This window comes from Schistocerca cancellata, chromosome 6, assembly GCF_023864275.1.
Source record: "Schistocerca cancellata isolate TAMUIC-IGC-003103 chromosome 6, iqSchCanc2.1, whole genome shotgun sequence".
NCBI lineage: Eukaryota > Metazoa > Arthropoda > Insecta > Orthoptera > Acrididae > Schistocerca > Schistocerca cancellata.
Genome location: NC_064631.1, coordinates 673,816,687 through 673,844,442, shown reverse-complemented (window position 1 = coordinate 673,844,442; position 27,756 = coordinate 673,816,687). Strand labels below are relative to the sequence as shown.

The window sequence follows — 27,756 nt, the reverse complement described above, 5'->3', positions numbered from 1 at the left end:
CGGATAATTATAATCGACATGATATTTCCGGCCGTGAAAGTCTACATTTTAGTACATTCATAATTCGCAATTGCCGAGTGATAGAATCCTTCGACCATTCGATTCATGTGTGTATTCTTATCGTATACTGTAGACTCAGCAGTATTTGGTCTGTAATGCGGCAACTACGTATTCCAGCCCCGAGACAACGAAACCGGCCAAAACTTTTAAAATTTCCACGTTGACTCGAAGGGTGCGTAGTCGTTTTGAAAGCCCGCAACGGTATGAAGACATCTTTGGTTGCAACCTATATAAGAGGTTTCTCGTTCTACGTTCTTTCTTGCTTTCTTTCTTTTTTCCTAGCTGTACATGAATTTCTAGTGATACAGCATAGTGTTTATTTTGTTCTATAATGTTATGAGTAACTCTTTGTTGAAAATAATAATAAGCAAGTGATATTATGTCCCTTTTTGGACATTAGTAATTAGGTTTTCTCGTCTATTGAATATCTAAAATATTTTGAGTCTTCGTTTATCATTTATTGTATTAATTTTGATTGGAATGATTTTTAAAGTTAAATGTATACTGGGATATTGTACAAGCAAAGTGAAAGCGATCAGAATATCGATTGTGGGTCGAACAGTGTGAGTAGAGCGTGCGTACCACTGATGTTGGTACCGAGAAGGTGGACTATGTCGCGTCGTGAAACAATTGGTGCGAACGATACTGATTAACGACGAGATACATTCCTGCTCCTTCCTGTAATTGAATGTAAAAAGGTTTAAAGTGGGCAGAGAAGCTGCACTGTGTAAAACCACCAAACGAACTGTGTCGCTTAACTACGACACTATAGCTATGGACAGACAACACTGTAGTTACGATGTTCTGGAATGAAATGTGTTCGCCGTGACCGTGCCGTGTGCATTTTAAATAGTTTACTTACTACCGTGTGCACGGACCGTTAATTGTGTCACAGGCGTGTATTGTGAGTGTGCGTGTTACCGCCAACAGTGGCGAGTTGCGGTCGCGTTATTCGCGTGGTAAACGAACAGACTGTAATTCCGCGATCGAAATAACTGTAAGACCCTAGTCTGAACTGAGTTACTTCAGCGTTGTGCATGAGGGACGTAATAAATCATTCTGTAAAGCTGAATGTTGGCAACAACAGTAACAATGTCCAACTGTACAGTGGCCTATAATACGTCACTGTTGAAGTAGAATTCCACATGAGATAATCCATCTGCAGCATCTACATACGACGGGGCTGATTTCAACACGCCGTCTGCAACGATAGGCTGCCAACAACATTGCACCTCACCGCCTGCATCGTAACAGATAACAATTGCTGCTTTACCTCTCATCAAAGATTAAAACAACTATTAAAATTGTAAACGTTCTGTTTTGAATTTGTTCAAAGAAACTAATCTTTGATTTGCTTCTTCTTCAAAAATAAATGTCATGTTAGCGAAATTTTGTTATTGATGTAGGCATTGTTGTCCTCCACTAGTGTAATTGTTTCGAATCCTGTTCCTATTTCTGTCATTTATGATTTTAGTGCTGCTGCTATTTTAAGTATCTTTTGGTGAGCGTGAAACGTCTGTGCACCACAGTTGCAGTGAATTTAATGTGCAATTATTAAGGGAATTGTACGAGGGCAGTTCAATAAGTAATGCAACACATTTTTTTTCTAGGCCAATTTTGGTTGAAAAAACCGGAAATTTCTTGTGGAATATTTTCAAACATTCCCGCTTCGTCTCGTATAGTTTCATTGACTTCCGACAGGTGGCAGCGCTGTACGGAGCTGTTAAAATGGCGTCTGTAACGGATGTGCGTTGCAAACAATGGGCAGTGATCGAGTTTCTTTTGGCGGAAAACCAGGGCATCTCAGATATTCATAGGCGCTTGCAGAATGTCTACGGTGATCTGGCAGTGGACAAAAGCACGGTGAGTCGTTGGGCAAAGCGTGTGTCATCATCGCCGCAAGGTCAAGCAAGACTGTCTGATCTCCCGCGTGCGGGCCGGCCGTGCACAGCGGTGACTCCTGCAATGGCGGAGCGTGCGAACACACTCGTTCGAGATGATCGACGGATCACCATCAAACAACTCAGTGCTCAACTTTACATCTCTGTTGGTAGTGCTGTCACAATTGTTCACCAGTTGGGATATTCAAGGGTTTGTTCCCGCTGGGTCCCTCGTTGTCTAACCCAACACCATAAAGAGCAAAGGAGAACCATCTGTGCGGAATTGCTTGCTCGTCATGTGGCTGAGGGTGACAATTTCTTGTCAAAGATTGTTACAGGCGATGAAACATGGGTTCATCACTTCGAACCTGAAACAAAACGGCAATCAATGGAGTGGCGCCACACCCACTCCCCTACCAAGAAAAAGTTTAAAGCCATACCCTCAGCCAGTAAAGTCATGGTTACAGTCTTCTGGGACGCTGAAGGGGTTATTCTGTTCGATGTCCTTCCCCATGGTCAAACGATCAACTCTGAAGTGCATTGTGCTACTCTTCAGAAATTGAAGAAACGACTTCAGTGTGTTCGTAGGCACAAAAATCTGAACGAACTACTCCTTCTTCATGACAACGCAAGACCTCACACAAGTCTTCGCACCCGAGAGGAGCTCACAAAACTTCAGTGGACTGTTCTTTCTCATGCACCCTACAGCCCCGATCTCGCACCGTCGGATTTCCATATGTTTGGCCCAATGAAGGACGCAATCCGTGGGAGGCACTACGCGGATGATGAAGAAGTTGTTGATGCAGTACGACGTTGGCTCCGAATCGACCAGTAGAATGGTACCGTGCAGGCATACAGGCCCTCATTTCAAGGTGGCGTAAGGCCGTAGCATTGAATGGAGATTACGTTGAAAAATAGTGTTGTGTAGCTAAAAGATTGGGGAATAACCTGGTGTATTTCAATGCTGAATAAAACAACCCCTGTTTCAGAAAAAAATGTGTTGCATTACTTACTGAACTGTCCTCGTATTTGTTCGAATTGTGGCCCCCACCATCAAGTTGAATGCAACGGCCAATGACAGCAGAGATACTTACGCCTGACTGGTGCAACATACGCAGATGCGAGTAAACATAACAAGTGTCGGACCGCGCACTGTGTGTTCACTTACAATCAGATTTCCTACTGGCACATCATCATAACCTTACATGCATACAGTTGTATCGTACTTAACTGTGTATGCAGAGATCAATATTAGGAAAACGGTCAAATTTTTGTCAGCACAAATCAGAGACTTCTTTTTCACACCACATCAGATTTGCAACGAGCAGGATTGACTCAGTGTTTTATGGTAGTTTGGCGCAAATTTAGTGGCAAGCTGAGTCACGATCACTTCAAATGGGTTGATTCATAAATGAACTAGATAACATAGTAGGTTAGCTGTATGTAGCTGGATCGCTACAACAGGCGTCTGAACCACCATCATCCAAAAGAAAGTCGTGGGGGATTTAACCAATTACCCACATAGCTCGATCGTGGTTAGTCTAGTTCTTCTCACATTACAGCGTTTTAAATGTTTGCTTTATGATAGTGTCCAGTTCCATATGAGATGCCCTGGGAACAACCTGAGATAGCATGTAGCGTATATGACTACTTAGTCCTTTACATCACTATAGATGTCATGCTGTTTCAGGTGAAGACTTTTTTAAGAAGTAATAGTGTAGCCTATGTTTAAAAAAAATCAGAGTCATGCTGTGACGTGATATTGGCTTATAAGGTGACATATCCAAGTCTTCCTCTGCTGGAAAAAAAATCTTTACCAGAGCAACAGACATAATGCTTTATCTTATTGAAAAGTGTAGCTTTTTTCTTGCGTCCGATTGGCTGGGTAACAAAAAACAGAGGCCCCCTGCTCACCTAACAAAACAAGAATTACACACTAAGTTTGCCAGTCATAGCAGACGGACGTGTTAGGCATTGTGGTGCATCTACGAATAATACAAATTAATGAACATGAGACTTGAAGGCGACCACATGTTAAAAATTTAAACCTGGATCTTCATGAAATTCCTGAACATGGTCTACCCTGAAATCCGGACCGTTGGAAACGCAAACTGAGTTGAACAAAAGTATACCTATGTGGGAGAACTCTCGCAAGCCCAACATCAGGGCTATTCTGAAATGATACTAACGGCGAACTATCATTGTGTATTACGCCTTGCCGCATAGACTCACCTTTCGCAGTGAAATGTGCCATTTTAGCCTATAATGCATGAATAAACACTAATCTGTGAGCTAGTGTGATAAAGAAAGTGGATTGTGATAACTCGATTTCTGTAACTACATTTCTCACAGAAACTGCAATGCATGGCCATATCGGTAATGCTGTGAACATTCTGAGAAAGAGAACACAGAAAACGCTCCATAATTAAATACTATGACACATGGAGGTCACTCAGAGTAAGTGAAACGGACACGTTTCCACGAATTCTAAGTATGGGCATGAACAGGTGGGGGAGTACGTGGTCGGAAACAAAACAAAAAAAATGGTTACTAGATTAGGCAGTGAATTTACGAACGCCAAAAGTAGTGGAAAACCATTGTAAAGAATAAAGTGATAATACAGAATGACTGATCACATCACATCACATCCAGCATCTTCAATCTCTCAACTTTGTATCGACACTCAAGATAATATTAAAATAATATTACAAAACTGAATATCGTGGCCTTACGCGCGGGTGTACGTGTACATGTGTGTGTGTGTGTGTGTGTGTGTGTGTGTGTGTGTGTGTGTGAGAGAGAGAGAGAGAGAGAGAGAGAGAGAGAGAGAGACAGATAGACATGGTTGGATGTGAGGTCCGCCAATTACGTCTCTTGTAACCACGGATTCACAAACTAAAATCTGATACCTTTGATACCTTCTTGAACATGCCCTAGTGAAATCCAATGGACTCCACAAAATTTTCTGCCTCCTTAGTGATACGAATGAAAACGCTGCACGAGAAGTTAGTTCTATTTTGTACAGCTGTGAAGCATATGTAGTTTAGAGCATCGTAAATGGAACACGAATACGCAAACCAAGCGGCGACATCACCAAATCCTGTGATACAGCAGATCGAATGCGTGAATCGAAACTCACAAGACAACCTCTATATTGCATCCATTGGACGAAAAGGTAGGGGCAAGAGTGAGCTTCGTTTGACCACACGAGATTCTGTAAAACCATTTTCGGTGACGCACGCCTTGATTGACGTCGCTGGTCGATCAGCACAGTTAACAAAGACCAAAACTGGTCGGATACGGGAAAAACCCATATAGTCCCAAATTTTTGTATAGTGGTAAGACGGACGGCCGCAGACAACGTACTAAACATCCTGACCGATAGAGTGTGAACGTGGGGGTGTGGGGCGTTTAAAGGTAACCTTTTTTCTTGAATAATCCGAAAGCCTCTACTTCTAGCGAAGTGTTTCCCAATACAGAATTAAACTATATTAAATTTCCTAGAAAAAAAAAGTCCTGTTAATTTTTTGCTAGGGCTAATAGTTTAGTAGCTGTGAAGGGTCTCTTTGTGAGGCTCTTCATGACATTTTATTTAAAGTAACCTCAACTCGTACCAGTATATCCGGCACTTTAAATTACGTTTCTGTTAATAAATTTCCTCGGGTATAAAAAGAGTGAGCAACTAGGTGCGTTCATATCATCCACAGTTTACATATTTTTCATATTTTAAACTAAACTCATCTGCTGTTTGTCCGGTTCGGATGTACTTGTGCAAAGTGCATTAAGTTTTGCCACTTCTCTGAGTTCCACACTCATATTTTAAAGGCACATTTCCATGCTGAGCTTTTATTAGCAGAAAACGTAATTATAAGTAATAAAATAAAGAAAAATTTGAGCCATAGGTATAGTCCACGCCTGTGTAAATATTGTATGTAGCCGCTGAAAACATTTCAAGATTTTTCATCATCTTCAGATTATACGAAGAGGCACCTTTTGTTTTCTGTGTCTTGTCCAGATCGGACTATGTGGCATACCGCCATTAATACTCCATTATTTCATTATTTTATTCACGAGTTGCAACCCACGGCACTCGTAATTGAATAAAGTAAGTATAATAATTTAAATTGTGTTTTTATTTCAGAATATATTGTTATTACTAACCTATGTATGTTTTATTTTGTGTCTTTAGTCTTTGTAAAATTATTGGGTGACTTGGCATGGCAAAAGATTCCGTACTTTTAAGCAAAAAGTTGTCCAGCTCGATCCACCGTCGTCTTCGAAGTCCGATTCACCACAGAGAGAAGAAACACGGCTAAAAATACGTGAACGTCCCTTTAACGAAAGTGCCATGCTCGAACGCCGTGATTCTGTATGAAACATATTTTACCAATCCGTAAACTTAATTGATATATATTTAATATTCATTACTGTAATTCATTGTATTGTGTCGATACAGGAACGAATGAGCCAAAAAAATTAATTGAAATATTTACAATATCTCAGTGCCATATTCCACTGTACCTGTTCTTGCCTTTCCCACCTGGAGTAATACGTAAAACGAATGACTCTGTGTGTGCAGTTACGAATTCTATGTGCATATCCGTGGGAATAGAGTAGTCTGATACTGTGACAGTATGCCCAACTTCAGTAGACGCTTGGTGGGTAACAAAGAACTTTCTGTTTGCCTTGGTCGAACCTTTCGTGTAGGCTGGCACAACACATTAGGCGTGCTCTCTGGTCATTTCCATTGGAGGGATTGAAAGGGACTGTCCTATTTGCCACGACGATTTTCAGGAAGTTTTGGGCATAAACGTCAATGAAGTTGTGAATTTGATAAATTTACTCAATCTCTGTAATATCGATATAATCACTCTTTGTAAGACTGTGTCTGAGACCAGACAGGTTAACTTTGCTTTGTCAGGTTTAAGTCAGAGAGTAGCAGTAGCAGAGTGTGTTGAACAGTCTGGCGATGTACTTGGTTTAAAAAAGACGGAAGCTGGGCTTCTGTGTAGTGGGGGCAGCAGTATTTAAAAAGGATTTTGTTAATAACATGTTTTGAGGAAACATATTGAGCAATTGAGATTATAGAAATGGAAGACTAATAACAGCCAACTTTTAAGACATCCATTTTCTTAATATTTGTAACTGTGTAGCTTGTCATTGACTGGAATACTCTCTTTCAAATTCTAAAGGTGGCAGGGGTAAAATACAGGGAGCGAAAGGCTATTTACAATTTGTACAGAAACCAGATGGCAGTTATAAGAGTCGAGGGGCATGAGAGGGAAGCAGCGGTTGGGAAGGGAGTGAGACAGGGTTGTAGCCTCTCCCCAATGTTATTCAATCTGTATATTGAGCAAGCAGTAAAGTAAACAAAAGAAAAATTTGGAGTAGGTATTAAAATCCATGGAGAAGAAATAAAAACTTTGAGGTTCGCCGATGACATTGTAATTCTGTCAGAGACAGCAAAGGACTTGGAAGAGCAGTTGAACGGAATGGATGGTGTCTTGAAGGGAGGATATAAGATGAACATCAACAAAAGCAAAACGAGGATAATGGAATGTAGTCGAATTAAGTCGGGTGATGCTGAGGGTATTAGATTAGGAAATGAGACACTTAAAGTAGTAAAGGAGTTTTGCTATTTGGGGAGCAAAATAACTGATGATGGTCGAAGTAGAGAGGATATAAAATGTAGACTGGCAATGGCAAGGAAAGCGTTTCTGAAGAAGAGAAATTTGTTAACATCGAGTATAGATTTAAGTGTCAGGAAGTCATTTCTGAAAGTATTTGTATGGAGTGTAGCCATGTATGGAAGTGAAACATGGACGGTAAATAGTTTGGACAAGACGAGAATAGAAGCTTTTGAAATGTGGTGCTACAGAAGAATGCTGAAGATTATATGGGTAGATCACATAACTAATGAGGAAGTATTGAATAGGATTGGGGAGAAGAGAAGTTTGTGGCACAACTTGACCAGAAGAAGGGATCGGTTGGTAGGACACATTCTGAGGCATCAAGGGATCACCAATTTAGTATTGGAAGGCAGCGTGGAGGGTAAAAATCGTAGGGGGAGACCAAGAGATGAATACACTAAGCAGATTCAGAAGGATGTAGATAGCAGTAGGTACTGGGAGATGAAGAAGCTTGCACAGGATAGAGTAGCATGGAGAGCTGCATCAAACCAGTCTCTGGACTGAAGACCACAACAACAACAACAGCTTGTCATTGTTAGAACACTGTGTATGGTGGAACTTCGCTGTAGAAAACTTTTAATGAAGCATATATTCTTGTATTATAGTAGAAACAAGTGTCAGGGGAGGTAGTTGTACACAGGAGAGTTATTAAGAATTGCTAACTTGTCTAGGTATGAGAACTTTATGAAAAAGTTGTTATTGGTTAATGAAGCCCATTTCAAGTTACTTTCATGACTCTGTTTGGTCATCACGAGTTTGTACTCACAAGGGAAAGTTCCCATCGCACCCTCTGCTCCTCTCCCTTCAGAGTCCAGTGGATAGCCCGTCGAAAACAGAACACAGATCAAGCACGAAAACAGGAAGATTGTCTACTAAACTGTGAGAGAAGAAGAAAAATAGAAACAGTGAAGGGTCCAAGCACAAGATGTGCAACATCGAAGGAGTTACAAGAACCGCTGTGTCGTGCTTGTGTGGTCCCGATGTTAGACTGCCCAGGGGGAGATCCGTGTTCAACTCCCCATGATGCCCAACTCTTTTTTTTTTTTCAAATTATGAGCTGTCCGTCAGGTCATTAACGTGTCTGTTCTCCTTCTGTGACCTTGGCAATGGTCATGCTATATGTTGGTTATAGAACAAGAATCATGCGGTAAGAATATACACACATCAAAACAAGTTTTGCATCACCCCGGTTTCCAGACCTCCTGAAGATAGACGTTGACTGTGGATATTGTATCACAGACACAGTCCCTTTGACTGTTCAGAGATGTCACTAAACCCACCCAAAGATGTAAACAACCAGGCATGAGCAGCGCCTATTAGACGGAGGGATCCGACAGCCGATCAGTTCCAGTCATTCCACCAGGAAGGAGGTCCACGGATCGTGTTGTCTGTAGTTCAACCATGCCTGGACGGTCAATATCGCGGTTCGATCGCGTCCGCGTTGTTACTATGTGCCAACAAGGGCTCTCAACAACACGTGTCGGAGTGAACCAAAGCGATGTTGTTCGGGCATGGAGGAAATACAGAGAGACAGGAACTGTCGATGAGATGCCTCGCTCAGGCAGCCCAAGGGCTACTACTGTAGCGGATGACCGTTACCTACGAAGTGTGCCTTGGAAGGACCCTGACAGCAACGCCACCATGTTGAATAATGCTTTTCGGGCAGTCTTGTTACGACTCAAACTGTGCGCAATAGGCTGCATGATGCGCAACTTCACTCCCAACGTCCATGGCGAGGTCCACCTTTGCAACCACGACACCATGCAGCACAGTACATATGGGCCCAACAACATGCCGAATGGACCGCTCAGAAATGGCATCACGTTCTCTTCTCCGATGAGTTTCGCATGTGCCTCCAACCAGACAATCGTCGGAGATGTGTTTGGAGGCAACCCGGTCAGGCTGAACGCCTTAGACACACTGTCCAGCGAGTGCAGCAAGGTGGAGGTACCCTGCAGTTTTGGGTTGGCATTGTGTGGGGCCGACGTACACCGCTTGTGGTCATGGAAGGCGCCATAACGGCTGTACGATACGTGAATGCCATCCTCCGACCGATAGTGCAATCATATCGGCAGCATATTGGCGGGCCATTCGTCTCCATGGACGACAATTCGCGCCGGCATCGTGCACATCTTGTGAATGACTTCCTTCAGAATAACGGCATCGCTCGACTCAAGTGGCCAGCATGTTCTCCAGACATGAACCCTATCGAACATGCCTGGGATTGATTGAAAAGGACTGTTTATGGACGACGTGGTCCACCAACCAATCTGAGGGATCTACGCCGAATCCCCGTTCAGGAGGGGGACATTCTGGACCAACAGCGCCTTGATGAACTTGTGGATAGTAAGCCACGACGAATACAGGCATATGCGTCAATGCAAGAGGACGTGCTACTGGGTATTAGTGGTACCGTTGTGTACAGCAATCTGGACCACTACCTCTGAAGGTACCGCTGTATGGTGGTACAACATGCAATGTGTGGTTTTCAAGATCAATTAAAAGCGCGGAAATGATGTTTATGTTGATCTCTATTCAAGTTTTCAGTACAGCCTCTGAAACTCTCGGAACCGAGATGTGTGTATTATCCTCGCAAGTAAATGTGATGACTAATGAGAGCAGGCGAGATGCCCTGTAGACCTCTCACAGAAATGAAAACAACAAATAAACAGGTATGAACTGTGTTACAATAAAGGAATTCAAGAGTCAAAACTTCCAAAACGGAACGCAAGAGCCATAACATGTGGTATATGAGTAGAACAAATAGGAGGTCCGTACATTTTGAGATCCCTTCGTTACAAGTCGCTGTTCCAAACGGACGTTGCACCACGACAAAGACACACATTGGAATACGGAGAACAGACACGTCAATGAACGGACGGACAGTTCACAACTTTATGAGAAAAAAAATATTGGGCACGAGGGAGGTTGGAGCACAGATATTCCCTTTGCAGTCCAACACCGTAACCACGTAACCAAAACGCGGCCTCTGTTTTGCCTCTATGTTGCACATGTAAAGCAAGGAGCGTTCACTGTTTCTATTACGCTTTTTTTGTAGTTCAGTACAACTTCTTTCTGTTTTCGTGCTTGACCTGTGTTCGCGGGCTGTCCATTGGGCCATCTTACCACTTTATCTGAGAGAGGTGCTGTGGGGAGTATCCCTTGTCAGAAACAATTATGAAAACTAATGAGATACCGCCTTGCACGCCACGTCGCAAGTACGGAAACTGAAATTTGAGTTTTGATAGCCACATTATTATTCCTAACAGCAGCAAGTTGCAGAGCAGACGAGAGCTCCGTGCGCACAGGTAGGCCAATAAATTTAATTGCCATAACGTTCTACAACCAGAGGTCATAGAGACTTCCATGGAGAGCATTAGGGAACGACTGACAAGAATGGGGGAAAGAAATACAGTAGAAGAAGAATGGGGAGCTTTGAGAGATGAAATAGTGAAAGCAGTAGAGCATCAAGTAGGTAAAAAGACAAGGGCTAATAGAAATTCTTGGGTAACAGAAGAGGTATTGAATTTAATTGATGAAAGGAGACAATACAACAATGCAGTAAATGAAGCAGGCAAAAAGGAATACAAATGTCTCAAAAAAGAGATCGACAGGAAGTGCAAAATGGCTAAGCAGGGATGGCTAGGGAACAAATGTAAGGATGTAGAGGCGTAAATCACTAGGGATAAGATAGATGCTGCCTACAGGAAAATTAAAGAGGCCTTTGGAGGAAAGAGAACCACTTACATGAATATCAAGAGCTCAGATGGAAACCCAGTTCTAAGCAAAGAAGGGAAAGCAGAAAGGTGGAAGGAGTATATAGAGGGTCTATACAAGGACGATGTTCTTGAGGACAATATTATGGAAATGGAAGAGGAGGTAATTAAAGATGAAATGGGAGATATGATACTGCGTGAAGAGTTTGACAGATCACTGAAAGACTTAAGTCGAAATAAGGCCCCGGGAGGAGACAACATTCCGTTAGAACTACTAATAGGCTTGGGAGAGCCAGCCCTGACAAAACTCTACCATCTTGTTAGCAAGATGTACGAGACAGGCGAAATACTCTCAGACTTCAAGAAGAATATAATAATTCCAATCCCAAAGAAAGCAGGTGTTGACAGATGTAAATATTACCGAACTATCAGTTTAATAAGCCACGGCTGCAAAATACTAACACAAATTCTTTTCAGACGAATGGAAAAACTGGTAGATGCCGACCTCGGGGAAGATCAGTTTTGATTCCGTAGAAATGTTGGAACACGTGAGGCAATACTGACTCTACGACTTATCTTAGAAGATAGATTAAGGAACGGCGAACCTACGTTTCTAGCATTTGTAGACTTGGAGAAAGTTTTTGACATTGTTGACTGGAATACTCTCTTTCAAATTCTGAAGGTGGCAGGGATAAAATACATGGAGCGAAAGGCTATTTACAATTTGTACAGAAACCAGATGGCAGTTGTAAGAGTCGAGAGGCATGAAAGGGAAGCAGTGATTGGGAAGGTAGTGAGACAGGGTTGTAGCCTATCCCCGATGTTATTCAATCTGCATATTGAGCATGCAGTAAAGGAAACAAAAGAAAAATTCGGAGTAGGAATTAAAATCCATGGAGAAGAAATAAAAACTTTGAAGTTCGCCGATGACATTGTAATTCTTCCAGAGACAGGAAATGACCTGTAAGAGCAGCTGAACGGAATGGACAGTGTCTTAAAACGACGATATAAGATGAACATCAACAAAAGCAAAACGAGGATAATGGATTGTAGTCGAATTAAATCGGGCGATGCTGAGGGAATTAGATTAGGAAATGAGACACTTAAAGTAGTAAAGGAGTTTTGCTATTTGGGGATCAAAATAACTGATGATGGTCGAAGTAGAGAGGATATAAAATGTAGACTGGCAATGGCAAGAAAAGCGTTTCTGAAGAAGAGAAATTTGTTAACATCGAGTATAGGTTTAAGTGTCAAGAAGTCGTTTCTGAAAGTATTTGTATGGAGTGTAGCCATGTATGGAAGTGAAACGTGGACGATAAATAGTGTGGACAAGAAGAGAATAGAAGCTTTCGAAATTGGTGCTACAGAAGAATGTTGAAGATTAGGTGGGTAGATCACTCAACTAATGAGGAGGTATTGAATAGGTTTGGGGAGAAGAGGAGTTTGTGGCACAACTTGACTAGAAGAATGGACCGGTTGGTAGTACACATTCTGAGGCGTCAAGGGATCACCAGTTTAGTAATGGAGGGCAGCGTGGAGGGTAAAAATCGTATAGGGAGACCAAGAGATGAATACACTAAGCAGATTCAGAAGGATGTAGATTGCAATAGGCTCAGGGAGATGAAGAAGCTTGCACTGGATAGAGTATCATGGAGAGCTGCATCAAACCAGTGTCAGGACTGAAGACCACAACAACAACAACAATGTTGATGTCCATTGTAATGCCCAGTGATGGGCAGTGTGTATTTGTGAAAATAATGCTAGTTATTCGCTATGTAACTGTAATGACTGTTCATGTACAGTTATTGTATGCAAGTTATTGTATGCAAGATGCAGATTAGCAGTATTCAGGGCCGACATTTTAAACTGAGTCATTTTGTTTTGTATTCAGATGGCGTATGTAAATTTGGTTGAAAACAATTTGCTTTCCCACAACGAATTGTTCGATGTACCGGCTAGTCTGGATTTTACATCGCGTAGTCTGAGCTCCGCATATATTTCACATTATTCTGTTGCCCTGCACTGAGTTGTACATAAGTAATTTTTACACATTTCTGAAATACCAGCTTGACACTTACGAACAAGAGTTTGAAAGAAACTTTCAGGATAAGCCCCAGTTGGTTAGCGGAGCTCTTCACTGTCGCTGGGAGCTTCAGTGTTTGAATAGGTGTACTTTTCAGTCTAGATAAAGCCCTAACGCTTTTCTCAAGTACACTGATCAGCCAAAACGCTATTACCACATGTTTAATAGCTTGTTTGTCCGTCTTTGGAACGAAATACCTCACTGATACTGCATATCAGGGATCCGACTGTTTGTTGGCGGGCTTATGAAGGTATGTATCATTACATGTCTACGCACAGGTTGTAACGGTAACACCGACCACCTTAAACGGTAATCGACGCTAATGTTAAACCTCTGCTAGGAATGTTTGAGAAAGTTGCGTCCTTGAGATAACCTAATGGGAAAAGAAGAATCAGGTTGAGATTCATTTCCAAAACACTCCACGACAGTATAACCAACAGTAAAAAATTGGGTCAGGAACAGACGTTCTTCCAGCACAAAAGCAAATTGTAATATTACATATTGATATTGGTCGCCAGCCTAATTAGGCATTCTTGTATCAAGCAATATAATAAAGCAGAAGGCAGTGCTAAGGATAACCTTACATTCCTTGACACACACTCTAAACTCTTTCCTTATATCTGTTCACACTACACCACAGTAACATAACCTTACAGATAAATGTACTGCTAACTTGGTAGTCAGACAAACAAATGGCCAATGACATATCAAACAGTAACATATGCCTCTCAACAACACGTACCTTAAGTGAACTAGATGCCGCAGTTTATAGAATCCGCGACACCCAGAGGCCACTGTCATGGGCCTCGAATGGCCGCCGTATTCTCCGGATCTGAACACATGCGACTCCTTTTTGTGGAGCTATATTAAAGACAAGGTGGACAGCAACATCACCGAAACCACTGAAAACTGCCATTCAGGAAGCCATCGACAGCAGCGATGTTCCGACGCTTCAGCGGATCATACAGAATTTCGCTATTCATCTACGCCGTATCATCGCCAATGATGGCAGACATATCGAATATGTCATTACCTAAATCCGAATATCTGTAGTGACGTTTACATATTGAATAAAGTATATGCGCGCCGTAGTTTGTAACTAATTTATGTTTTTTTTCATATGTTCAATCATTGTCACCGTGTAACTCATTGGCTGTCCTGGAATTAATCAAATGATGACATGATTTCTGGCTGTTAAATCAAAAAGGTTGCACCCGTATTGATATTATCAATATAAAAAGAAGTGCGTTACGCGTGTTCATTGGACAAATACATTATACTGGAACTGACATGTGATTACATTTTCACGCAATTTGGGTGCATAGATCCTGAGAAATCAGTACCCAGAACAACCACCTCTGGCCGTAATAACGGCCTTGATACGCCTGGGCCTTGAGTCATACAGAGCTTGGATGGGGTGTACAGGTACAGCTGCTCATGCAGCTTCAACACGGTACCACAGTTCATCAAGAGTGGTGACTGGAGTATTGTAACGAGCCAGTTGCTCGGACACCATTGACCAGACGTTTTCAATTGGTGAGAGATCTGGAGAATGAGCTGGCCAGGGGAGCAGTCGAACATTTTCTGTATCCAGAAAGGCCCGTACAGGACCTACAACATGCGGTCGTGCATTATCCTGCTGAAATGTAGGGTTTTGCAGGGATCGAATGACGGGTAGAGCCACGGGTCGTAACACATCTTAAATGTAACGTCCACTGTTCAAAGTGCCGTCAATGCGAACAAGAAGTCACCGAGACGTGTAACCAATAGCACCCCATACCATCACGCCAGGTGATACGCCAGTATGGCGATGACGAATACACGCTTCCAATGTGCGTTCACCGCGATGTCGCCAAACACGGAGGCGACCATCATGATGCTGTAAACAGAACCTCGATTGATCCGAAAAAATGACGTTTTCCCATTCGCGCACCCAGGTTCGTCGTTGGGTACACCATCGCAGGCGCTCCAGTCTGTGATGCAGCGTCAAGGGTAACCGCAGCCATGGTCTCCGAGCTGGTAGTCCATGCTGCTGAAACCGTCGTCGAACTGTTCGTGCAGATGGTTGTTGTCTTGCAAATGTCCCCATCTGTTGACACAGGGATCGAGACGTGACTGCATGATCCGTTACAGCCCTGCGGATAAGATGCCTGTCACCTCGACTGCTAGTGATACGAGGCCGTTGGGATCCAGCACGGCGTTCCGTATTACCCTCCTGAACCCACCGATTCCATATTCTGCTAACAGTCATTGGATCTCGACCAACGCGAGCAGCAATGTCGCGATACGATAAACCGCAATCGCGATAGGCTACAATCCGACTTTTATCAAAGACGAAAACGTGATGGTATGCATTTCTCCTCCTTACACGAGGCATCACAACATCGTTTCACCAGGCAACGCCGGTCAATTGCTGTTTGTGTATGAGAAATCGGTTGGAAACTCCCCTCATGTCAGCACGTTGTAGGTGTCGCCACCGGCGCCAATCTTGTGTGAATTCTCTGAAAAGATAATCATGTGCGTATCACAGCATCTTCTTCCCGTCCGTTAAATTTCGCGTCTGTAGCACGTCATCTTCGTGGTGTAGCAATTTGAATGGCCAGTACTCTATATTGAATGGATAAGAAATAAAGGTTTGAGACCGTTTTGTGTACCGCCCATCACATAAAGTTTTTGCAGCATGACATGTTCTCTAACTTCCCGAATTAGTTAAATCAAAAATACACTCCTGGAAATGGAAGAAAGAACACATTGACACCGGTGTGTCAGACCCACCATACTTGCTCCGGACACTGCGAGAGGGCTGTACAAGCAATGATCACACGCACGGCACAGCGGACACACCAGGAACCGCGGTGTTGGCCGTCGAATGGCGCTAGCTGCGCAGCATTTGTGCACCGCCGCCGTCAGTGTCAGCCAGTTTGCCGTGGCATACGGAGCTCCATCGCAGTCTTTAACACTGGTAGCATGCCGCGACAGCGTGGACGTGAACCGTATGTGCAGTTGACGGACTTTGAGCGAGGGCGTATAGTGGGCATGCGGGAGGCCGGGTGGACGTACCGCCGAATTGCTCAACACGTGGGGCGTGAGGTCTCCACAGTACATCGATGTTGTCGCCAGTGGTCGGCGGAAGGTGCACGTGCCCGTCGACCTGGGACCGGACCGCAGCTACGCACGGATGCACGCCAAGACCGTAGGATCCTACGCAGTGCCGTAGGGGACCGCACCGCCACTTCCCAGCAAATTAGGGACACTGTTGCTCCTGGGGTATCGGCGAGGACCATTCGCAACCGTCTCCATGAAACTGGGCTACGGTCCCGCACACCGTTAGGCCGTCTTCCGCTCACGGCCCAACATCGTGCAGCCCGCCTCCAGTGGTGTCGCGACAGGCGTGAATGGAGGGACGAATGGAGACGTGTCGTCTTCAGCGATGAGAGTCGCTTCTGCCTTGGTGCCAATGATGGTCGTATGCGTGTTTGGCGCCGTGCAGGTGAGCGCCACAATCAGGACTGCATACGACCGAGGCACACAGGGCCAACACCCGGCATCATGGTGTGGGGAGCGATCTCCTACACTGGCCGTACACCACTGGTGATCGTCGAGGGGACACTGAATAGTGCACGGTACATCCAAACCGTCATCGAACCCATCGTTCTACCATTCCTAGACCGGCAAGGGAACTTGCTGTTCCAACAGGACAATGCACGTCCGCACGTATCCCGTGCCACCCAACGTGCTCTAGAAGGTGTAAGTCAACTACCCTGGCCAGCAAGATCTCCGGATCTGTCCCCCATTGAGCATGTTTGGGACTGGATGAAGCGTCGTCTCACGCGGTCTGCACGTCCAGCACGAACGCTGGTCCAACTGAGGCGCCAGGTGGAAATGGCATGGCAAGCCGTTCCACAGGACTACATCCAGCATCTCTACGATCGTCTCCATGGGAGAATAGCAGCCTGCATTGCTGCGAAAGGTGGATATACACTGTACTAGTGCCGACATTGTGCATGCTCTGTTGCCTGTGTCTATGTGCCTGTGGTTCTGTCAGTGTGATCATGTGATGTATCTGACCCCAGGAATGTGTCAATAAAGTTTCCCCTTCCTGGGACAATGAATTCACGGTGTTCTTATTTCAATTTCCAGGAGTGTATCAATTTCAGTATCTTGCCCTTTCTTCGATGAATATCTGCGTGCACCTGTGGTCAGAATCTTAGCAATTGATACATGTCACAGTTGTAATCACAGGAAGAAGGTTGAGAGTAGTTTCCAGGAGACGTGGTACCTTTGAGCGTGCGGTTTCCCCGGCTCCCCCACGTACTTGAGGCCGTGCAGGCTGGTGCTTCCGCAGAACTCCCTGAAGTAGTCCCAGACCCTCATCAAGCAGCCGCCGCGCGTCCTGGAGACAGGTGGAAGGAACTCGCTTTAACAGGCGCGAGACCAGTGTCAGCTGGTAAAAGAACTGTAGCACTGCCTCTGCGCATTTACGAGGGTGAGTCAAATGAAAACCTTAAATTTGTAATAACACATCGAAATTGTGCGCCGTTATCCTGTAAGTTGGTAAGCCTGCTACAAACAGCGTGCAGAATGGCCTGTAGGTGGCAGCATAGTGCAGATGTACACATACTGTCGCAGTATCAGTATAAAGGTGGCCGCCCCATTTGCGACTTGCACCAGGGAAGAACAGCGTTCTGTTATTCGGTTTTTGCATAGCGGAGGTGTGAAACCTGTTGAAATTCATCGACGATTGAAGATTCTGTACGGTTATGCATGTTTGTCACAGCAGCAAGTCTACGAATGGTGTAGGAAGTTCGCAAATGGTGTGACTTCAGTGGAAGATGGTCCTCGTCCAGGTCAGGCACAACGAGTTGTGACTCCACAGAACATTGCAGCAGTTGAAGCCATAGTGAAGGAAAACCGCCGAGTGACACTGAAAGACATTGCAGCATGTTTACAGATCAGTCATGGGTCAGCACACCACATTGTGCATGATGTGCTCCAGTTTCACAAAGTCTCTGCAAGATGGATGTCATGGCAGCTGACTCCTGAAATGAGAGAACGACGTGTTGATGCTTGTGAAGAACGTCTTCGGTGCTTTGAACGACAAGAATCGTTACTGGGGACGAAACATGGGTTCACTTCCACTAACCGGAAACGAAGAGAGCGAGCAAGGAATGGCGCCATTCCTCATCACCAAAACCAAAGAAGTTTCGAACAGAACCGTCAGCAGGGAAGGTTATGTTGACTCTGTTTTGGAACGAAGAAGGCGTCATTTTGGAGCATTACATGCGTAGAGGAACCACTGTCACCAGTGCATCATACACAGATCTCCTAAAGAATCATCTGCGGCCTGCAGTCAAATCAAAGCGACGTGGATTGCTGTCATCAGGTGTCCTTTTGCAAGATGACAATGCAAGGCCCGTACAACAGTTGCAACAATCACAGACCTGCATTTTGAGTGTCTTCCTCATCCACCATACTCACCAGACCTTGCCCCAAGTGATTTCCATATGTTTGGACCACTCAAAGACGCAATGGGAGGAAAGAAGTTCCGTTCTGATGAAGAGGTACGCCACGCAGTGCATGAGTGGTTGCGCGGACTACCAAAAGAATTTTTTTCTAAATGAATTTATGCACTTTGTAAGCGCTGGAGGACTTGCATTGAGTGTGGGGGAGATTATGTTGAAAAGTGATACAGCTTTGTACCACTTCTGCACAATAAATAATATTTTTAAAAATATTTAAGGTTTTCATTTGACTCACCCTCGTATCTGTCTCGCAAAGAAGAAGTCTGAAACAATCTCCAAAGACCAATCCTTGTTAGCCGCCCCAAGGGGAAGACGTGCTTTGTCGGCACTTCACGATTTTCACCTGTTTTGTGGGATAAACTGACGGTGCAGTGTTCATTTTTCGCATGCCATTGTAGAAACTGTCACGTGCAAACCTTAACGTTTATGTATACATATTGGTCGACGTCTGCGTTTTCCTTTTATATTCGTGTGAGATCACATGTCAGACAAATTCTCTTCGAACATTTAGGTTCTTACATTTTACGTTCAACCTAAATGAACTGGTTGTGTTATTTCGCCCCTATGTTTTACTGGTCGCTTCAAAACTCTGTGTGCATCGTGAAGTATTTTATAGTTCCGAATATTGAGAGCCATGAAAAACATAGTTCACACTATATCATCGGTCGTAAAGTACACTTGTGCTTCTACAAAATCTGGCTTTTTGGATCCTTATTTCAGACTACCATTCCTCTGATTTCTACACTGAAGAGCCAAAGAAACTGGTACACCTGCCTTATATCGAGTAGGGCCCCCGCGTGAACGCAGAAGTGCCGCAGCACGACGTGGCATGGACTCGACTAATGTCTCAAGTAGCGATGGAGGGAATTGACACCATGATTCCTGCAGGGTTTCCCATAAATCCGTAAGTGTACGAGGGGCTGGAGATCTCTTCTGAAGAGCACGTTCCAAGGCATTCCCAGATATGCTCAATAATGTTCATGTCTGGGGAGTTTGGTGGCCAAAGTATTTAATCTCAGAAGAGTGCTCCTGGAGCCACTCTGTAGAAACTCTGGACGTCTGCTGTGTCTCACTGTCCTGCTGGAATTGCCCAAGTCCGTCGGAATGCACAATGGACATGAACTGATGGAGGTGATCAGACAGGATGCTTACGTAGGTGTCGTATCTAGACGTATCAGGGGTCCCACAACACTCCAACTGCACACGCTCCACACCATTACAGAGTCTCCACCAGCTTGAACAGTGCCCTGGTGACATACAGGGTCCATGGATTCATAAGGCTGTCTCCGTACCGGTACACGTCCATCCCCTCGATGCAATTTGAAAGGAGACTCGCCCGACCAGGCAACATGTTTCAAATCATCAACAGTCCAATGTCGGTGTTGAAGGGCTCAGGCGATGGGTAACCTTTGAGTCATGTAGTCGTCAAGAGTACAAGAGTGTGCATTCGGCTCCGAAAGCCCATATCGATGATGTTTCGTCGAGTAGTTCGCACGCTGACACTTGTTGATGGCCCAGCATTGAAATCTCCAGCAATTTGCCGAACAGTTGCACCTCTGTCACGTTGAACGATTCCCTTCAGTCGTCGCTAGTCCCGTTCTTGTAGGATTTTTTTCCAGCCGCAGAATCCTGATATTCACGGTACACTCGTGAAATGGTCGTACGGGAATATCCCACTCGTGCCCCGACTATAACACCACGTTCAAACCCGTTTAAATTTTGGTAACCTTCCATTGTAGCAGCAGTAACCGATCTAACGACTGCGCCAGACACTCGTTGTCTCATATAGGCGTTGCCAACCGCAGTTCCTCATTCTTGCCTGTTTACATATCTCTGTGTTTGAATACGCGTGACTATACCAGTTTCTTTGGCGCCTCAGTACATATCATCAGTCGTAAACTACACTTGTGCTTCAATAAAATTTGTCTTTTTAAATCCTCACCCAGACTGTCGTTCTCCTGATTTATACATACGTACGGTATCTAGGTAATTTAAAACGCTTCTTCCAGAATTTTCGGATGCCCACGCATGTTGCTTGTAACGTATTTCGTAGTATCAACGACTGTGAGCTACGGCTGCGTATTCTAAACATTTTTAGCTACAATTTCTTGTTGAGAAAATCATTTTCTCGCAGTTACAGTGTAGATGTTTAAGTGATTAGTGCAACAGTTACACTGTACTCTGCTCATTGACCTGTTTGTTAAGAACATTGTTGAAAGCATATGCACAAAGACGACTGCTGTCACGTAATACTGTTTTTTGTGTATGTTATAACTGTCATATCATGTTACAGTTAGGTTCCGCTTCAACAGCTGTGTACTTTGTCGCAAATTGCCACTGTTTTAATGTCTGCTATGCGAGTCTATTAGTGAGCATAACTTTCAATAGACAAAGTTAGCTGCTGAGAATGACTCTGCAGCTCCAGTTGCCGGCCGCGGTGGTCTAGCGGTTCTAGGCGCGCAGTCCGGAACCGCGCGGCTGCTACGGTCGCAGGTTCGAATCCTGCCTCGGACATGGATGCGTGTGATGTCCTTAAGTTAGTTAGGTTTAAATAGTTCTAAGTTCTAGGGGACTGATGACCACAGATGTTAAGTCCCATAGTGCTCAGAGCCATTTTTGAACTCCCGTTCTTACAATCCTTGATCCTGCACATCCCCAATCGGTGAGGTTAATTTTAAGTTCTTTGTTCACAAAAATATTCCACCCGTCGTAATGTTGCCCTACTGTCGACGCTCTTCTTGGGGACGGGATAAGTAAATTGCTGTACGTAAGCAGCTGCCGTCAAGTGATTGGAAGCTGCTGCGAACGACTGTGTTCTGCGGATACTATTTGCTCTGCAGGCAATAAACGGCGCTTCACCGTCCGTCGATTTTACTGTGAGTGGTGGGCCAGCGGTAGGTCTACGTGCTCTATACAATGGAGACTGGGACCAGAGAAAACATAGGGTGCAACACTGAACCCGATAATTAATAATTCTGAGGTGCTGGTCCTGCTGATAATGTAACGGAGGCTTGCCGACACACATGACCTTTTCAAACGCCAGCTATGTCCCACGTCAGGATGGAGCAAGCCCAAAAAAGTAGGGTTCTATCGTCAGCAGTTCGAATACACGGCGTATAATGGTATCCCTTTCCTTCACTATGGCTTCAACTGCTGCAGTGTTCTGTGGAGTCACAACTCGTTGTGCTTGGCCTGGACGAGGAGCATCTTCCACTGAAGTCACACCGTTTGCGAACTTCCTACTCCATTCGTAGACTTGCTACTGTGACAAACATGCATCACCGTACTGAACCTTCATTCGTCGATGAATTTCAATAGGTTTCACACCTTCATTACGCAAAAATCGAATAACAGAACGCTGTTCTTCCCTGGTCGCAAGTGGGGCGGCCACCTTTATCCAACCTACAGGATAACGGTGCGAAATTTCGATTTGTTATTACAAATTTAAGGTTTTCATTTGACTCACCCTCGTATATATATATATATATATATATATATATATATATATATATATATATATATTGAATTTTGAGAAAACATTTGTTCGTTTGATAGGCAAAAAAGTTATGATTATGAAAAGAGCAGCAGAAATACTCGCCCCTTGTTTATTACCATATGCTTGAAACCGTTTTACAACACCTCGAGCTATTAATATAATATTGAAGGTTCGCACTTTATACAGGATGTTTGGACATTATCGTTACGAACGTCTAGGACTTGAAGAGGGGAGTGAGCACATAATAATTTGGACAGAAATCCATGTTCGGAAACGTACTGTCTCCGTGTTATAGGCGACTGAAAACATGTTTACTAGGTAGGCATGTAACAGGGTAGCCATAGTTGGGGGTGCTTACGTCGGATCGGTCCACAACATCTCATTCCATCACATGCCCTTCTCACCACAGTTACGCAACAGCTTCGAGAAAGTATAACTTCACCGTCAGCAGGCGCGACTGTGGTGTTCTAAGAAGACGCCGAACACCCGAAGTGGAAGCGCCGTACTGCATCACGTTGAAGAGAATCCGTCTTCTTTGGCCATTAATGAAGAATGGAACTGTAAAACAAGTGATGTTCTGGGTGACGTCTAATCGATTGCTTGTAAAATTGGTCGCCTTACCAACACGTCTTCGAATGGCTGTAGCAGGGAAACGGTACGTTTCCGGACGTGGGTTCCAGTTCAAAATATTTTCTACTCACTCCCCTCTACAAGGCCTCGCAATTTGTAACGAGAGTTTTCAAACACCCTGTATGGCATAGCTGTGATAGACAGTAAAGGCTAATCACATTTTCTTCGGGTCTCTAGACACTACAATGATATCTTTAGATGTTTCTCCATAGAGAGTGGCGTACTGAATGCTGTTCGCTAGGAGGAAGAGGGAAAGCTGAAACAAAATGTCTGCAGGAAAATGTGAAGAAACTGCAAAGGAAATGGTGGTCAGAGGGGCAGTTTCAGAAACAAGAAAAGTCAAAACAACTTTCGACCAAATTTAAAGCGAGGGTGTCATCATTACGAGTGTAAAACGGAGGTAAAGATTACATTGATATGTAAAGATTACACTAAGAACCTTTACGAGGAGAAGGAACTGTTTGCTGACGTTATAGAAGAAAGATATGGTATCTATTTGGAGACATAGGGAATACTGTATTTAGAGTCAAAGATTGAGAGAACCTACGAAAAGTTATTCAGGCAAGTGTAATACAATCAATGAGGTGGGAGAGAGCGTCGGACCTTTGGCAGAATATCACCGCCGGCTTCGGTGGCCGAGCGGTTCTAGGCGCTCAGTCCGGAACCGCGCGACTGCTACGGTCGCAGGTTCGAATCCTGCCTCGGGCATGGATGTTTGTGATGTCCTTAGGTTAGTTAGGTTCAAGTAGTTCTAGGTTCTAGAGGACTGATGACCACAGCTGTTAAGTCCCATAGTGCTCAGAGCCCAATGAATATCACCCATGCAACTGCGAAGATACTGATTTTATTTTATTTAATTAATTATTCATTCCATAGACACATAAAAGAGGAGATTCTCTGGGTGTGCAACATGTCAGATAAACACATTACAAATATGTAATTAACTTCAGTTTAATTAATTTTAATGATAATCAGTCAATAAACAGTAAAATTATGTACATGAATTAAAACTAAACTTCTAATATTTACTCGTTTAATACTTACATCTGCTTTCATTAAATCCACTGTTCACACAGTAGCTAGTTACTTGGCTATTACAACCAACTATTGTCAAAAATTAAAGTAAATTATTAATTTCAATGATCCTCAGTTAAGAACTGTCAAATTATGTACAAGATTTAAAATTAAACTTTCACTATTTACAGACTTACGACTTACATCTGCTTTCCATACATCCATCAATCACACAGTAGGTAGTTACTTGACTGTTACAACCGAGTATTGTCAAAAATTAAAGTATAATAAATTTTCATTAAAATGGTCTTCTGCACTTGTTGAGAATTTCATGAATGGAATAGAAGGAGCTGGCCACCAAAACTTCTTTGAAATTATGTTTAAATTGTGTCTTGTCTGAAACTAAACTCTTAATGGTTGCTGGTAACTTATTGAAATTATGCGTTGCTGAATACTAGACTCCTTTATGGGCAAGAGTAAGTGATTTTAAATATTTATGTATATTGTTCTTATACTGATACTGTGTGCTAAGCAGTTAGTTGGAAGTTGGAATAAATATACTGAGAAGCTGTGGTTAGTATGCCCAATTCTTTGAATAGGTTTCGACATGATGTTCTTGGATTTACACTACACATTACTCTTATTATACGCTTATGTACTCTAAAAAATTTTCTCAGTTTGTGGAGTTACCCCAAAATATACCATATGACATAATGGAGTGAAAATAAGCAAAATACGCCATTTTTTTATATTTATATCTCCTACTCTGACATCATTCGCATTGCAAACACAGACTTGTTTAGGAACTTCAGCAGTTCGTTAATATGTCGCTCCCAACTGAATTTATTATCAAGTTGTAATCCCAAGAATTTTACACTCTCAACTTCTCCTATTTCCATGTCTTCATATTTTATACACCGACTAGAAGGAAATCTCTTGGGAGTTCTGAACTGTATGTAGTGGGTCTTTTCAAAGTTAATGACAGCGAATTGGCTATGAACCACTTATTAATGTCAGTAAAAATCTGATTATCTACCCTTTCTAGCTACCCTTTGATTTACTATTTATTGCAATGTTTGTATCATCTGCAAATAAGACAAACTTGGAATCTGGTAATGTAACAGATGACAGGTCATTAATATACGCAAGAAAAAGTAGTGGACCTAGTATGGAACCTTGGGGAACACCACATGTAATTTTTTCCCAGTCAGATAATGTCTGATTGCCTACTGCTTAAGTGTTACATAATGACACCCTTTGTTTTCTACTAGTAAGATATGACTGAAACCACTTTGCAGCACTACCAGTGATGCCATAATGTTTTAACTGACTTAAAAGAATGGTGTGATTCACACAGTCAAAAGCCTTTGACAGTTCACAGAATATGCCAGTTGCCTTTAATTTGTTGTCTAATTAATTAGGGACATTTTCAATTAAGTGTAAATAGCCTTCTCAATATCAGAACCCTTAAGATACCCAAACTGTGACTTTGACAGTATGTTATTTTCACTAAGGTGCTTAAGTAGATGCTTGAACATAACCTTTTCAAAGATTTTTGAAAAAGCTGGCAAAAGTGAGATCGGTCGGTAATTTGACGGCATTTCTTTGTCCCCTTTCTTGTGGAGAGGTATAACTTCAGCATATTTAAGCCAGTACGGGAATGTTTCTGTGAGAAGTGATTGATTACACAAACAACTTAAGATATGACTAAGCTCACATGAACACTCTTTTATTAACTTTGTTGATATGTTATCATAACCACTAGAATGCTTTAATTTCAAGGACTTTATGATAGATTCTATTTCTTTTGGTGAAGTAAGTGTCAATTCCATTTTACTGAGATTGCTTGTGTGCACTGATCTTAGATATTCCACTGCATTATTTACTGAACCTGACAACCCCATGCTACCAGTAACAGAGACAAAATTACCGAAATTCAAAAAAAATAAAGAGTGACACTTAAATTAGAAGTGGAAGAGTACCAATGATAGGATTCGCTGATGACATAACTACCTTTGGTGAAAGCAGAACAGATATAAAAACTGTTAAATGGAATAAGCAGACTACTGACCTCATGTTAGGGATTGAGAGTGAACCAAACCAAGATGAAGGTAATGGAGAGCAGCAGAAACGAGGATAGCGAGAAACTTATCGAAATTCTGGACCAAGTCGTTGAGGAAGAAGTAAAGGAATACTGATGGCTTGAAAGCAAAATGACGTATGATTGACGAAGCAACTACATAAAAATCACACTGGCATGGGTAAAAGTTAACAAAAATCTACTGGCACCAAACGTTGGTCTTAATTTGAGGGGGAAATTTTTGAGAATGTGTGCATGGATCACTGCACTGTACGAAAGTGAATCAAGGACTGTGGGAAAACCGGGAGAGAAGAAAACCGAAGAGTTTGACGTGTGGTGTTAGAGAAGCATGCCGAAAATTAAGCTGACTGATGAAATAAGAAATGAAGAGGTCCTCCGCAGAATCGGTAGCAGAGAAATATATGGAAAATACTGACTAGAAAAGTGGACATAAACATAGGATATGTGTTAAGACATCAGGGGAAAACTGTCATGGGAGTAGAGGGAGCCTCGAAGGGCAAAAACTAAGCGGCTAGTAGAGATCGAAACAGGTATAAGTAACAGATACAGGTGCAGATATTTCTATATGTGGTACCTTAATATGTACACACATCAGTGTGTTGGCTGCTTTTGCTCTGCGCCGTAATCTTCCCACAAACACGTCACAAAGTTTGCGACCTGATGTATTGTCCACGGTCGTATTGCACCATTAAGAGGACAACACCTTTTAGCATAGAGTAACTGTTTTGCGTCCACGTGACCACACTTCACCACCTGACTTGGTGTCCAGGGGAAAATAAGCATTAATGTTTTACCCTTGCCACATGCACTTGGAGGTACTAACCAATCCAAAAACATACGACTTGTTTTGGCTATAATTATTAGTCTGTAAGTGACGTAAATAGTGATGTAACGTTGTTCAATACACCGCACACAGTCACCAGTAGAAATATGTGCACTTATACCCGTTAAGCCCTCTATATACAACAAGTAATTAAATACGTGCTACTAGAGATGAAGAAACTGGAACAATCTCTTTGAGTCTCTACTGCTCGTTGTTACGTGCAGTGCAGTCTGCGTACTCACCGAGCGACACCGGTGGGGTCGGAGTCTCTGTCGCCCAGGACGTAGACGGTCGGCCGCTTCTCGTAAGCGTCCATCGTGCTGTGAGCGTGGTTATCCACTGACCGGCCGCCCACAACGGCAGATGTCGTGAGCTGGGCGTGCCCTTCTGACACGCTACCGACAGGTGCGTGCGACACTATAAGCCGCCCATGTGACACTTGAGTGTCTCCCGGCGCTGCAATGTTCAAATAACAAACGGCGTTGCAGCTGGGTGACGGTGTCGTTATGATGCCATTGGCGCGATGTTACGAACATTCCGGAATTTTTTGAATAGACCTTCTATGTGTGATAACAGGAGTGTCGAAGAAAGAACGATGAACGGTACACTATAATGTAGGAATTAACATCCTGGTTCATGTTGACCGGTACCTAAAAGGAAATGCGCAAGCCAGGGCACGAAAAAGAGCCCCGAAACATCACAAACCACTTTCGCCCTGAACTACCCTCTCCACACATTGTG

The 27,756-nt window shown here is 43.3% G+C and overlaps 1 protein-coding gene across 1 annotated transcript in view; it reads right to left on the bottom strand.

Moving 5' to 3' along the window:
• LOC126088468 (pickpocket protein 28-like) overlaps positions 1–27,331 on the bottom strand; it is a 176,312-nt gene extending 148,981 nt beyond the window's left edge. Inside the window, exons 1-2 of the mRNA XM_049906609.1 lie at positions 27,258–27,331; positions 17,709–17,846 (exon numbers count right to left, since the gene is read on the bottom strand). Coding sequence (XP_049762566.1) covers positions 17,709–17,846; positions 27,258–27,331 — 212 coding nt within the window. The remainder of the gene's footprint in view (positions 1–17,708; positions 17,847–27,257) is intronic.
• Between the last annotated feature and the right edge of the window lie 425 nt (positions 27,332–27,756).